Source organism: Carya illinoinensis, chromosome 11 (genome assembly GCF_018687715.1).
Source record: "Carya illinoinensis cultivar Pawnee chromosome 11, C.illinoinensisPawnee_v1, whole genome shotgun sequence".
NCBI lineage: Eukaryota > Viridiplantae > Streptophyta > Magnoliopsida > Fagales > Juglandaceae > Carya > Carya illinoinensis.
In genome coordinates this window covers 12,718,677-12,732,850 of record NC_056762.1, presented here as the reverse complement: position 1 = coordinate 12,732,850, position 14,174 = coordinate 12,718,677, and the positions used below count along the sequence as shown (strand labels likewise).

General features: G+C 34.4%; 1 protein-coding gene across 1 annotated transcript; it reads left to right on the top strand.

The window, feature by feature from the left end:
* Positions 1-367: 367 nt before the first annotated feature.
* Positions 368-3,245, top strand: LOC122282650 (patellin-4-like). Its single transcript, XM_043094594.1, has 4 exons — positions 368-1,857; positions 2,143-2,267; positions 2,362-2,503; positions 2,741-3,245. The coding sequence occupies exons 1-4, from the start codon at positions 487-489 to the stop codon at positions 2,996-2,998; spliced, it is 1,896 nt and encodes a 631-aa protein (XP_042950528.1). The 5' UTR covers positions 368-486; the 3' UTR covers positions 2,999-3,245.
* The last annotated feature ends 10,929 nt before the right edge of the window (positions 3,246-14,174 follow it).

The following is a 14,174-nucleotide window of genomic DNA, read 5'->3' as shown; positions in this document are numbered from 1 at the left end:
ATATACATATATATAAGTAGGGGTATGCAAATTCATTATAAATAATGTTTTCATTGGTTGGACCATGAACATAGCTTTATTTTGTAATTTATCCATATTATAATTAATTCATTAAGCTTTAATATTAATATCAATATAAATAATTTAAATTATTATATATCAATCTAAATATAGTAGCATTGATCTGAATATGTTATAACCAAGTCTAGAAAACTCTAGTTTAGTAACTAATTTTGGTGATTTTTTCAAACACTTAAATATAACCATTGAAAAGCTCTCTTTGTCTGATCTCTACCCCACCAAAAAAATTAGGCGTAGAGGAAACACAGGAGAGAAAAGTGGCTAGGTGTGAGGTCTGTGTTCTTCATCCCTCTTTCTCTCTCCCCCTTTCTCTTTTTACATTTTTCTTTACATATTTTAAGCAATTGTTTCTACTTCTCTAATTTACTAGAAAAGTTCTGAATTTCGATATAGGAAGCTTCAAAAATGGCCAAAACTACCGAGGTTGATGAAAAGCAAGAGCAAAAGCCATCTAAGAATGTTGAAAACGAAGATGTCATAGTGGCAAAGGTGGAAGGTGGTGTAGAACAAAATGGGGAACCAAAGGAAGATAATGTGCAAAAAATGGAGGTAGTAGGGATTGATAGAGGAAAGAATGTACATGATGAACTAACAGCAAAAAAAGTGGACGAGAAGGAAAGCGAAGCTGAAAGAAAGGATATGTCATCATCTCCTGTAGCTGAGAAGAATGCTACGCCTAGAGAAGAAAGCAACTTCCTCTCTCACTTGAAAGTGCATGAAAAAAAGGCATTTGCAAAACTCAAAATGAAGATTGATGAAGTTATCAAGGGAAAGCTATGGATTGAGAATAAAAATAATGTCGATGAAACAGTGGAGAAGAAGAAAGATGAAGCTGAAAGAAGTGATGTTTCACAGCCACCTCCTACAGTTGATAGGAGTTCTTCATATACAGTTATGAGCAACTTTCCTTCAGATTGGAAAGAGTATGAGAAAAAGGCATTGGCTGAGCTAAGAGCAAAGGTTGAAGAATCAATCAATGGCAATCATTTGTTCAAGGGGAAGAAAGAGCAAATAGATTTGCAAGAGAATGCAAAATCATTGAAGAAAGTGAGAAAAGAGAGAGAGAAAAAAGAAGAAACGAGTGAAGAGAATGAAAAGTTGATATTTGAAGGGAAAGAAAAAGAAGACGCTGAGAAAAATGGTGCCAAGGAGAGCAAAGAGTCCAATGAAGATATTGACAAAAAAAAGAATCTCACAAATGAAACCGCAAAGGATAAGACCCATTTGCCTATTGAGAAAGAAAATCTTAATGTCGATAAGGATATTGCGCTTTGGGGGATACCATTATTGCCTAGTAAAGGAGATAATGCCACTGATATAATACTACTGAAGTTCTTGAGGGCTAAAGAATTCAAGGTCAATGATGCTTTTGAAATGTTAAGGAATACCCTTCAATGGAGGAAGGAAAATAATATTGATTCGATATTGAAGGAAAGCTTTGATAGTACTGAACTTGACATGATGTGCTACATGAATGGCTTGGACCGCCAAGGCCACCCTGTATGCTACAACAACTTCGGGTTGCTTGGAGACAATGAGATGTATAACAAGATACTAGGGACCGAGGAGAAGCGAGAAAAGTTCTTGAGGTGGAGGGTTCAGTTGATGGAGAAGGGGATTCAAAAACTTGATTTCAAGCCTGGTGGTGTGTCTTCATTGCTCCAAATCAGTAATATTAGGAACACTTCAGGCCCCTCAAAGAAGGAGATTTGGTTTTCTATAAAGCAAGTGATTGGGCTTCTCCAAGAAAACTATCCAGAATTTGTTGAAAAAAATGTAATATTTTCCTTATACCTTTTAGTTCTTGATCTTCATGGTGCATGGTTTTACTCATGTTTAGAATTATCTACCAATTTTTTTTTTAAAAAAACGTGGTTGTGAAGAAACTACCACGATGATTTGCATGGCGAATACTGTGTTTTCTTCAGGCCATATAAAAATATGCTAAAGCCATTGTTCTCTCACATTCAAAACTAGGATTTTGCTCAAATACTTTCGTTTCATGATGTATACATGATCATGTTACAAAAACCGAAGGCTAACCACATGTCTTCGTTTCAGATATTCATCAATGTCCCTTTCTGGTTTTATGCCTTCACTGCTTTTCTATCACCTTTCCTAACCCAACAAACTAGGAACAAATCTATCTTTGCACGCCCTTCCAAGGTTACAGAAACTTTGCTCAAGTAAGAAATATTTCCAATTTTCTCCTTACTAGACTGCATGGATCATGGGTCTATCTGATAATATGGAAACTAAGTAAAAGCCTCACTAATGCAGGTACATCCCTGCCGAGGAAATTCCTGTCCATTGTGGTGGCCTTAAGCAGGAAAATGATTCTGAGTTCTCCAATGAAGATGCTGTAATGGATGTTGTTGTCAAGTCAGGATCAACAGAAACTATTAATATCCCAATGTTAGAGGTATTCACACAGCTAGATTTTCTATATTCAAGTGGACATTATTTTTGAAGTACCTGGAAAAGTTCTTAAAATATTAATATTCTTATTATTAATCTATTGTGTCTCATGTGGTAAGTTGGGCAAATCATTAAATGAAAAATAACTTGTTAATTGGTGGTCTTTAGAGGACTTTTAAAACTTGTATAGTAAATGGTGCCCAATTCTATTAAATATTTCTGTTCATTTTTATATTTACAGGCAGGAACTACTTTAATCTGGGAACTTTGTGTCTCGGGTTGGGAAGTGAACTACAAGGAGGAATTTGAACCAAGTCATGAGGGATCGTACAGCATTATTGTTCAAAGGGAAAGGAAAATGGGTGTGCAGGAGGGTCCAGTTCGTAATTCTTTCACAAACAAAGAACCTGGAAAAGTTGTGCTCATAGTTCAGAATGTATCGTTCAGGAAAAAGCGTGTTCTTTATCGCCACAAGATCAAGAAAAGCTCCTCTACTTAAACTACAGATATATAACATGACTTGCTGACCAAGCTTAACCACTTTAAAAATACTACTTTTCTATGTTTAATATGTTGTTAAATAATATTAAGAATTTCTACCTTCCATTGAGTCAGAAAACTCTAGCTAGGTAGAGATTCTGAGGGCAATTTCGCATGGCTATGATAAGGGCTAGAGCAATAAATTTGCTCACAATGTATTAACAATTAAGATCTATGAATATTGAGTATTAATTATGTTTGAAGCATGATAAGGTGACTTTCATCATGTCTATACTTCTATGTACTTCTCCAATATCAATCTTATAAAATCATGAACAAACATAACTCATCAATAATAGGTCTATGAGCTTTAGACTTTGATTGGTTTGATCTCAGGTGTGTTTTACTCAAAGAAAGTTGAAACTTTGAAGACATGATGCTCCATTTTATGTTGTTTCTAAATCACAATATTGTATTGACTCATACATATTGCTTCTCAAAAGTTAATTATTAAAGGAAGGAAAGTAATAGGAGCATAAACTTCACGAAGGTGATTCTTTATGTATGCAAATGAAAGGAAGACGTTCTCTAGTATTAATGTTCAAAATTCGATTGACATGTTAGGTGTTTATCTAAGAGTGATTAGGAATAATTTCAAGAGGAATTAGAATGACAATTTAAATGTTGATAGCTAGGAATCTATCAAATATGTATTGTTGAAATCTCATAAATCAGGTTCTTTTTTTGTACAACACGTCTAAGGTTTTTTTTCAATTATTTGGAAAAGAGAGGAAATGTTCTTTTCAGTAAGCGTAGAGAAAGGATTGAGAAGCCGAATATCAGTACTTTGTATCAAGAGATGAAAGGTTTCGTGAATGCATTATTTCAGCTTTTATATAGGTAATAAACTGTTTAATCCAATCACTATAGAGAAAGACAACTAATAGAACTGCCCTTGTTTTTACAGTAGAAGCATCTTAAATAAATCCTCTTATGGCTCTCATCCACCAACTCCCACCTGCATCCCAATATATATTTTGAAACGCCATTAATGGGGCATTCCCACTTCAGTATTAGAGTGTTATCGCCTTAATACTCTCATACTCACACGTGAAATAGACTTGTACTCCCAGCCTTGGGTTTCCTTTACCTAGTTGACAAGCCAATTAGTGGGATGGCTGAAAGTCTAGTCTCTATAGGAGTTTCTTCCATTTCCTCACCAACCAACACTTGATGTATATCTGCTATAACTTGCATGCAAGACTCTTTTGCCGCACTTCTTTTTTTCACCTTCCTCTAGCATTGATTCCAAGCATCTTTTGCAATTTTTGACAATGGTACGCATATAGGACAAGAGGAGCTGGCTCTCAACGATTTTCCTTTAAAACAAATTCAATCTTATTGGAAGAGCATCTAGACATGCTTTCTGGAGTGTCTGCAGCATTTGGATTTTTTAGTCATTAGATTCAAGACCAAAGTTCAATCTTTTTGTTTCCCAATCAAGAGTCTCTCTAAGCTAGAGCACTTAGCTCTCTTTGCAAGCAGTGAGCACTCCTAACTAAGAACTTCCATTCCCTATACACCACAAAATCAATTTGTCTGCGTTACCACAGAGGCTTACTAAAATTCTGCATATTTCTTCAACTTCTGATCAGATTTTTAAAATGTTCTTTAGAAAAGGATCATTCCTCCATTTTGTATCTTTATCTATAAACTCTACTACACAAACATTTTCACTCAATATCTAAACTAGAGACTGAATCATAAATAACACTCGCCTTGAAATCATCCCATCCTTCCAAACTTTTATAATTTGTCCATTACTATGTCTCCATATCAATCCCTCATTTAGTAGAAGCTAGCTCACTATGATGTTTCTCAAAACATAGTAAGGTTTATATACTTCAATTCTGCCTTCAAGAAGTCATTGTGTGAAAATTATTTGATTTTCAAAAGTCTTACAAAGGGCTGGGATTTTGCAGGATTCTCCACCCTTGCAAAGAGATAGGATTCTCCATCCTAATCCTCTAATAGATTTGTTCTTCCCCATTGGAATCTAGTGCATCCAATGAATTTTGGTTTCATTTCCTTTCAGAAGTTAGGTTTGTCTTGCTTATTTGGGACAAGAACTTCATATTCCCTCCAAAATGCTTTTGAAAGCCTTATTTCAAGATCTCCCAGTCAAACATGGAAAGCCCAAAACTTTCTCATTAAGTCCGAGTTAATCCCTACTATTTCAACAATGTTATATCCTGTACCTTTTTTGTATTGTTTCTATTTAAGAAAATAAAGGTATTCTCCTTATAAAGCTTTTGCCTCGATCCCTTTTCATAAATTTCTATTCCTTTAGCAATCTACAACATTCAAAAAAATTTACTTTGCAAAAAAAGAAACATTATCGTCCACAAAGAATATATAACTAATTTGTAATGGCTCTCTTGCTATGGGAACACCAAATCTTTTCGTATTGTCGAGGAGGAGCTTAAAAGCTATGGAGACATATAATGAAAAGCTATGGAAATAAAGGATCACATTGTCTTAAGCCTCTAAAGGGTAACTTCCTTTCTTTTGGTTTTCCACATTTATCATAATTGAATAAGAGTTTTCAATCATAATTCATTATTAGTCCATGTTAAGGACGTGTTTCACACCACCAACCGCATGGATAACCTACAACGAACAAATGGGCGATACTGGATGTCCTGGGGACACTCCAATACCAAAGTCAGAATAATAATATGGGGGTAAGTGTATGTAGAAGATAAAGTAAATCAAGTTCAGAATTTGTTACCTCTTGTAGGCTATTTATAGAGGTTATTTCCTTAGAGTGATATAAGTCCAATTAGCCTTGTGAAGCATTTTCCTTTTAGCAGTCCAAGCCTCTCTCCTGTTAGTAATCTAAGTTTCTTTCCTCTTAGGAGTCTAAGACAACATGTCTTATCTCTTCTTGACTTTATTTCTAACTAAATTATAGGCTATGGGCTTGATTAGTAAAGGGTACAAATATCCCTTCCAGTCCGGTTCATCTTCTTTCTATCAAACCCCATTCACTCCAACATATGCCTTACTGATGTCCAATTTCAAGTTTTATTGATTTCCAATTTCAATATGACCTAATTTTCCTATCATTTGATTATGAGTCCATCTTTGGACCAGATGTGATGCAAAGCTAGGCTTCACACCACCAAATGGGTGATTGACACCTCATCCTCCCATTAATTAACAGAAAATATATACCATATTTTTTTAAGTGTCTTCATCTAGATGCATATGTGTTTGACATTTCCTATAAAGAAAATGATAGGTTTACTACTTTCTTTATTTTTTAAATTTTTTTATTATTCTTTTACTTAATAGTTAAGGAATTGACTATTAGTGATACTATATATATATTTTTTTAATTTTTTCTTAATGATTAAGGATATTAAAAAATACTTTAAAAAATATAATAAAAAATTTTAAATACACTATAAAGTAGTAAATGAGTGGTAGGAGGTAGTAAGTTCTCACAGGTGCTTGGGGCCAAGGTTTGAAGAGGCAAGTGGCTGAGTGCTTATTCGTCTGTGTGGTTGTGGAGTAACAAGTGTGGTGCAGTAGCTTGGCTGAAGAAGGAGTAACAAACTTAACAGCTTTTGGGAGGGAAAGAGATTGAGGCGTAACGATGTATAGTTAGGAAAGTTTTTTAATGAAACGATGAGTTTTCATAAAAATGTTGTAAGCTGTTTAGTTTGGCTATAGGTTAATAAGTGCATCATTTCCTGTGTTGTTTCTTGCATTTTCAGCTTTAATTAAACGAAGCGTTTTAAGTGTAGGAGTTAATGTGCCTTAGAGTTTTGATTGTTGCGTTTTATAACTTTAGCACTCTACGGTTATAAAAGCAGAAGCTACTCTTGTAAAAGGCATCTTGAATCATCTTGGAGAGTTTGAGTTTCGAGTTTCAGGACTCCTCGAAAGTTCTCTGTCAAGGTTCATAATAGAATCTTGCATTTGATCAATTTGTGTGTTCTTGTGTTGGTTCTTGCTTATCATTCTCTGTATGCAACTTTATCATTTGTGTGATTCTTGGAGTTTTAAGTCAGTGAAAACCCAGGTAGCTGTTCTTGGCATCTTGGTTGGTGTTCTTGGTATCAAGAACGTTACAAGTGATATCAGTAGTAATCGGTCCTTAGAATGTGAAGTTGATGGTAGAGGGTATGAGGGCATTAAAAAGGCAACAAGAGGGGTGCAGAGACAATTAGATCATCATCAGCATGCAATTACGAGAATCATAGAAAGGTTAGACCAATTTTCAGACATGTTAATGTCTTTAGTTGAATCTATAAATATAATTTCTCATCGAGATAAAGAAGTACATGGAGATAGAGATAATGAGACTAGAGGTCATGAAGAGAGGATTGGATTTAAGAGGAACTTTAGATTGGAATTTCCACATTTTAGTGGAAATGATCTTACTTGGTGGATCTTTAAAGCTAATCAGTATTTTGATTGTTTTCAAATGCCTTTTCATCAGAAGCTTATGGACTATATGGAATGAGAGGTATTAGTGTGGTACCAAAATGACTTAGATCTTGGCCAATTTAAGTCTTGGGAATCTTTAGTGGTGGCAATACAAGGAAGATTTAGGCCATCGGCATTTGATGACCCAATGGAAGCCTTAATTTGATTGAAACAAATTACATTTGTCAGTCTTTATACAACGCAATTTGAAGTTTTGCCAAATAGATTGAAGGGCTTGTCTGAAAGGCATAAGATAAGCTGTTATATCAGTGGCTTAAAGGATGAAGTTCGCATACCAGTAAAAATGTTTAATCCTTTAAATCTTAGGGTTGTCTTTGGGTTGGTTGCAAGAGGAGTATGTGTTGTCCTCAAGAAAAGCATGGAGACTCAATGGCTATTATGTTGATAAATGGCCAGTTAACAACACGAGCCTTGTGGATATAGCTAATAAAGGCCAAAAGAATTTTTTTGCTAGGTGAAAGTAGTGAAGTGCAAGAAATTGTTGAGGAAAAAGTTGAAGGGCAATTATTACTAGAATCTAAGGAAGCAATTGAAAAAGGGACTAAAGAGCTTGAAGTTTCAATTCATGCTATCAATGGGTGTGTTACAAATAATGCCAAGAAATTACTAGGAAAAATAGGGTCATTTTCTATTGAGATCCTTGTGGATTCAGGAAGTACTCATATCTTCCTGGATCCCTTGGTGGTTGAAGCAACCAAATGTAAATAAAGATAGAGGTTTACAAGTTAAAGTGGCAAATGGAGCAAAGGTCGTAAGTCAAGGAAGTTGTGTGGAAATTGTGAGAATTTAAGGTTCCAAGTTTCTAGTTCCTTCTCATGTTTTAACTCTAGGAGGGTGTGACATTGTGTTAGGGTTAATTGCTTAAAACACTAGGTCTTATTCAATGAGATTTTACTAATATGTCGATGCAATTTGAGATGTGTGGTAAAAACTTACTTTTGCAAGGGATGTTGTCTGACTAGGTGCAAGTGGAACCTACAGTTAATATGTTGAAATCTTCTTTTGTTAGACAACAAGATTGGTTACCACAGTTGGTAGCAGTTCATGACAAGCCAAATAAAGTTGAGACTTTACTAGGAATTGAGGTTTTGCAGCAATTTACAAGTGTTTTCGAAGAACCTATAGGGTTACCTCCTACTTGAGCTTGTGATCATCAGATTGTGTTGAAGGAAGGCACTGCTCTAGTTTCTATGAGGCCTTACAGATATGCTCATTATCATAAGACAAAGATTGAAAAGATTGTACAAGAATTGTTAAGCAATGGAGTAATAAGACCCAGCCAAAGTACATTTTCATCACCTATCCTCTTAGTTAAAAAAGCTTATGGGACTTCGAGGATATGCATCGATTATAGGGCTCTTAATAAGAAAACCATTAAACATAAGTTTTATATTCCTGTGATTGATGAGCTTCTTGATGAATTGCATTGAGCAAAGTATTTTTCTAAGCTTAATTTAAGGTCAGGCTAACATCAAATAAGGGTTAAGGATGAGGACATTCCTAAGACAACATTTCAAACTCATGAAGGCCACTATAAGTTCTTGGTAACGCCTTTTGAGCTTACCAATGCACCAGCCACATTTCAAGGTTTAATGAATCATATGTTTAAACCTTTTCTTAGAAAGTTTGTTCTTGTTTTTTTTTTTATAACATCTTGATATACAATCAAGATTTAATTGAGCATTTGGCACATTTAAAAATAGTCTTATGTGTTTTACAGTAGCATACCCTATTTGCAAAGAGATCTAAGTATAGGTTTGGTGTAGTTAAAGTTGACTATCTAGCAGTGTTTCGATACTGTACAGTACTGGCCGGTACATGCCATACCGGTATCCGGTCCGGTACAGAAAATATATATATTTCGTACCGGACAAAATACCGGGTGTACCGGCCGGTACAATCCTGTTTCGGCCAGTATTTCGGATTCCGGCCGGAATATAAATTTCGTCTAGTACACTTTCAATTGATTTATCATTTATGTATTTATGTCAATTTTGTAATTTAAGTAACCGATCAGGGTCATTTATGTCATTTTGGCCATTAGTCTTTAGGTTTTCACTTTTAGTTCATTTCTTCTTTCCTGTCGTCGTGCATCTGGACTGGAGTGGACTTGGAGAGTTTGTAACTTACTGCGGCACTACCTACTGGTATGGGATTTTGGCTCTTTTCAATTTCTTTTCTTGATCTTTGCTATTAATCTATTCTCTTCTTTGATCTTGTTGCATGCATTTTGTTTTTTTTTTTTTCCTCTCTTCTTTGATCTCGTTGCCGTTGCCTGCACTTTGTTTTTTTTTTTTCCTCTTCTTGGTCTTTTTTTTTCTCTTCTTTGATCTAGTTGCCAGCACTTTTTTTTCTCTCTCTCTTCTTTGATCTCGTTGTCTGCACTTTTTTTTTCTTGGTCTTTTCTTTTCTCTTCTTCAATCTAGTAAACTGACACTTTTTTTTCTCTCTCTTCTTGGCCTACGCAGTACGCATGGAATTGCTTGTCATATTTTACTTGCTGGTTTGCAGTTGCTTTGGTTGGCCATTCATTTCAGATTCTTGAAGATAGTGATGATGAATGTATTTCAATTTTCAATTTTCCAATTTCAACTTCTTGAATTCTTTTTTTTATTTAAAAAAAAGCTTCATAAGAAATTAAAAAAAAAAATAACATTTCATGGTTTAACTTTAGCAATTAGATTATTAGAATCAGCCAACTCTTTGGGGGCTTAAAGTTAACACTGAAAATGAAAACTTAGTACAAGTAAATTATGTTAAGTTTGAGTCTATTAAGTGTTGAATACTTGAATTTGAATAAGTGTTAAATTATGAATTATTATATAAGAATATAAAAATGTCTAGTTGTCAATCAACCGGTGCTACATCTACAACACTTGCTCCTGTAAGATCAAAAGATCCAGCATGGGCCCATGTACGTGTAGTGCCAGGGGTAAGAAATAATACTGAGCCATGCACGTGCAGTGCCAGGAGTAAGAAATAATACTGAATGTTTATATTGTAATAAAGTAATTAGAGGTGGCGGGATCACTCGGTTAAAGTATCATCTAGCTAGGATTCCAGGCAATGTAGAAGCATGTAAAAAGGTCTCTGAAGTTGTAAAATGGTAAATGAAGGAGTTGCTTGATGAAATGAAAAGAAGCAAAGAGAATAAAAGAAAAATAAGCTCAGAGATTGGAGGCGATATAGATTTAACATCTGATGATATTGATGATAGTAATAGTATGGAAGGACAGTCTCAGCTTTCAAAAGGTAATGGAAAGTCGAGAGAATCTAGAACTGGAAAGTCAGTGGGGGTATTAAATAGATTTTTTGCTCCAAGAACAACTCCTGGGACCCAACCTTCAATTAAGAGTTCTATGTATTTGAATGAGATGCTTACACAAGCAAAGATGGTTGTAGCACATTGGTGGTATGATTCTAATATACCTTTTAACGCAGCTCAATTCAGCCATCGGACCAGGATTCAAGGGTCATTTTTTATATGAGTTGAGAGTAAATTTGTTAAAAATGGCTGTGAATAAGGTTCAAAAGTATTTGCAACAAATTAAGAAGATTTAGAATGAGACTAGTTGTACACTAATGGCAGATGGTTGGACAAATAAGAAGCAACAATCAATAATCAACTTTTTAGTTTATTGTCCGAAAAGTATAATTTTCTTGAAGTCTATTGATACATCTAGCCTTAGAAAAGATGCTAAAACATTGTTTAATATTTTTGATGAGATTGTTCAAGAAATTTGAGCTAAGAATCTTGTGCAGTTCATAACAGACAATAATGCAAGTTATAAAGCTGTAAGAAAAAAGTTACAGCAGAAGTATGGCTCTTTCTATTGATCCTCTTGTGCAACTCATTGCATAGACTTGATGTTGGAAAATTTTTCTGATCTAAGATATTTTCCCCTTATTGATGATATTATAAAAAAGGTAAAAAAGATAACAAAGTTCATCTATAACTATGGTTGGGTTTTGGCATTGATGAGACAAGATTTCACCAAAGGTCATGATTTGTGTCGTCCTGCAATTATAAGGTTTGCGACAAATTTTTTAAGTATCCAATGCTTGCTCTTGTTTAAAAAAGAACTGAGACAAATGTTTACGTGTCATAAATGGATTGCATCAAGTCATTCTAAAAGAATCATAGGGAAAGAGATAGTCGGGATTGTTTTAGAAGATAAAGAGTTTTTGGCTCAATGTCAATTTATTGTTAAAATTAGTGAGCCTTTGGTTCGTGTTCTACGACTTGTTGACAGGGATGAGAAGCCTATAATGGGATACTTGTATGATGCAATGGAAAGAGCCAAAGAGAACATAAAAGTAAGATGTAATAACAAAGTTAGTGTATTCAGTCCATTCACGAGAATCATTAATTCTAGATGGGATAAACAGCTTCACAGTCCATTACATGCGGCGTTTTGTCTTCTTAACCCTAGAATTTTCTATAGCCCCAGCTTTAAAAAATAAATGATGTTGTAAGAGACTTTAACAGTTGTGTTATGAAGATGGAACTTGATCCCAATGATCAAGACAAGATCATTGCCTTGATTTGTATAATAATGCAGTAGGTGAGTTCGGACATTCTTTAGCAATCCGCCAGCGTGATAAGCTTAATCCAGGTATTATCATTTATTAATATCATTTGTTAAATAGTGTGACTTTGTACTTTAAATTTTATCTTATTTTATTTTACTTGCATTTAATTAATAATTAATAATTGCATTATTTTTATTATTGCATGGTGGACCTAATTTGGTTGCGAGGTTCCAATGCTTCAAAGGTTTGCTGTTCGAATACTAAGTCAATGTTGTAGTACAACTGGATGTGAGAGAAACTGGAGCACATTTGATTTTATTCATTTGAATAAGAGAAATAGATTAGTGCATAAACGTTTGAATGACTTAATATTTGTTCGTTATAACTTGAAGCTGCGAGAGAGGTAAATTTTTTTAATACTAATGTCTTTCACTTTTGAAAATATATATAATATTTTCAATTATGTTTGATTTTATTTTGACAGGAGCATAAAAAAGCAAAGAGATACTTTAGATCTAATCGATCTTGAAAACATTGACTTGATGGAAGAATGGGTGAGCGAAGAATCTGAGCTTCTTGATGGAGAAGATTTGGATTGGGCAAGTATTGAAAAGTCATTAATCTCACTAAATGAGGAAGACGTTGATAATGTTGGTGTTGATGTTGATGTTGATGATGGTGGTGACGTTAATGAAAATATTTTGATTAACATGTTGAATCTTGATCCTTATTGTCTTTTTGATGAGGATGAGTGATTTTATTTTAATGGTTAGATTAAGAACTTATTTAGTTTGTAACTTAAAACTTAAGACTTGTATTGAGAAATATTGAGTTTATGACTTATTTCGTTATTATTTTGGAATACAGTAAATGCTTATATATATATATATAATTTATTCAGATATAAACTATTCCGAAACGGTATACAAAAAAATATCGATACCGATATATTTTGTTCTAGTGTCTTAACCGGTACGACATCCGGTACGATATTCAAAACTTTGCTACCTAGGCCATATTATTTCTAGAGTGGGAGTGAAAGTAGATCCCACAAAAATTTCATCTATGGTTGATTGGCCCATTTCTAAAATAGTGAAAGCATTGCGGGGTTTTTTAGGCTTTACTGGCTATTACAGAAAATTTATAAGGAACTATGGGTCTATAGCTACTCCATTAACAGAATTATTGAAGAAGAATTGCTTTAATTGGTCAGCTGAGTTGAGGTAGCCTTTAAATCGTTGAAAGATGTTGTTTCTAATCCACTTGTTTTGAAGCTACCGGATTTCTCTAAGGAATTCACAATCGAGTGTTATGCATCTGGTGTGGGAGTAGGAGCTGTGTTGATGCAAAATAATCAGCCTATAGCTTTCTTTAGTAAAGCTCTCAAGGGTAAAGCTTTGTTGCTTTCTACTTATGAGAATGAATTTTTTGCACTTGTGTGTGCTGTGGAGAAATTGAGGCCAAACTTGCTTGGTCAGACTTTTAAGATTAAAACTGACTAACAAGCCTTGAAGTATTTGCTTGAACAAAAGATAGCAATTGAGGCTCAGCGGAAGTGGATCTCAAAGCTCATGGGATATGACTTTTAGATCGAGTATAAGAAAGAAATGGACAATAAGGTTGCTGATGCACTTTTTAGGAAAATGGGGGAGGACTTAGATACTCTAGCCCTTATTTCTTTTCCCAATCCTGTGTGGTTTACCTAAATGAAGCAAAGTTATGCTTTTTCTAAAGAAGTTTGTGAATTAATTCATGCTTTATAAAGTGGCAGGCCTACAAAATTTATCTTCCAAGGTCTTGCTTAGGAAAGGAAAATTTATTATTGTTCCTGGTTCTCCTTTTCAATAGAAAATATTGCAACTCATTCATTATAGTCCAAAAGCAAGCCGCTATGGTTATCACAAGACTTTACAAAAGGCAAAACAGAATTTTTATTGGCCTAACTTGCGCATGGATGTTAAAAAATTTGTCAAAGAATGTAAGATTTGTCAAGTTAGTAAGAATGAGAATATACTTCAAGCACTTTAACCCTTGCCTGTTGCTCAAAGTCTTTAGCTTGATATTGTCATGGATTTCATTGAAAGCCTTCCCTCTTTAGGTGATATGACAGTAATATTAACTATGGTGAATAGATTGACCAAGTT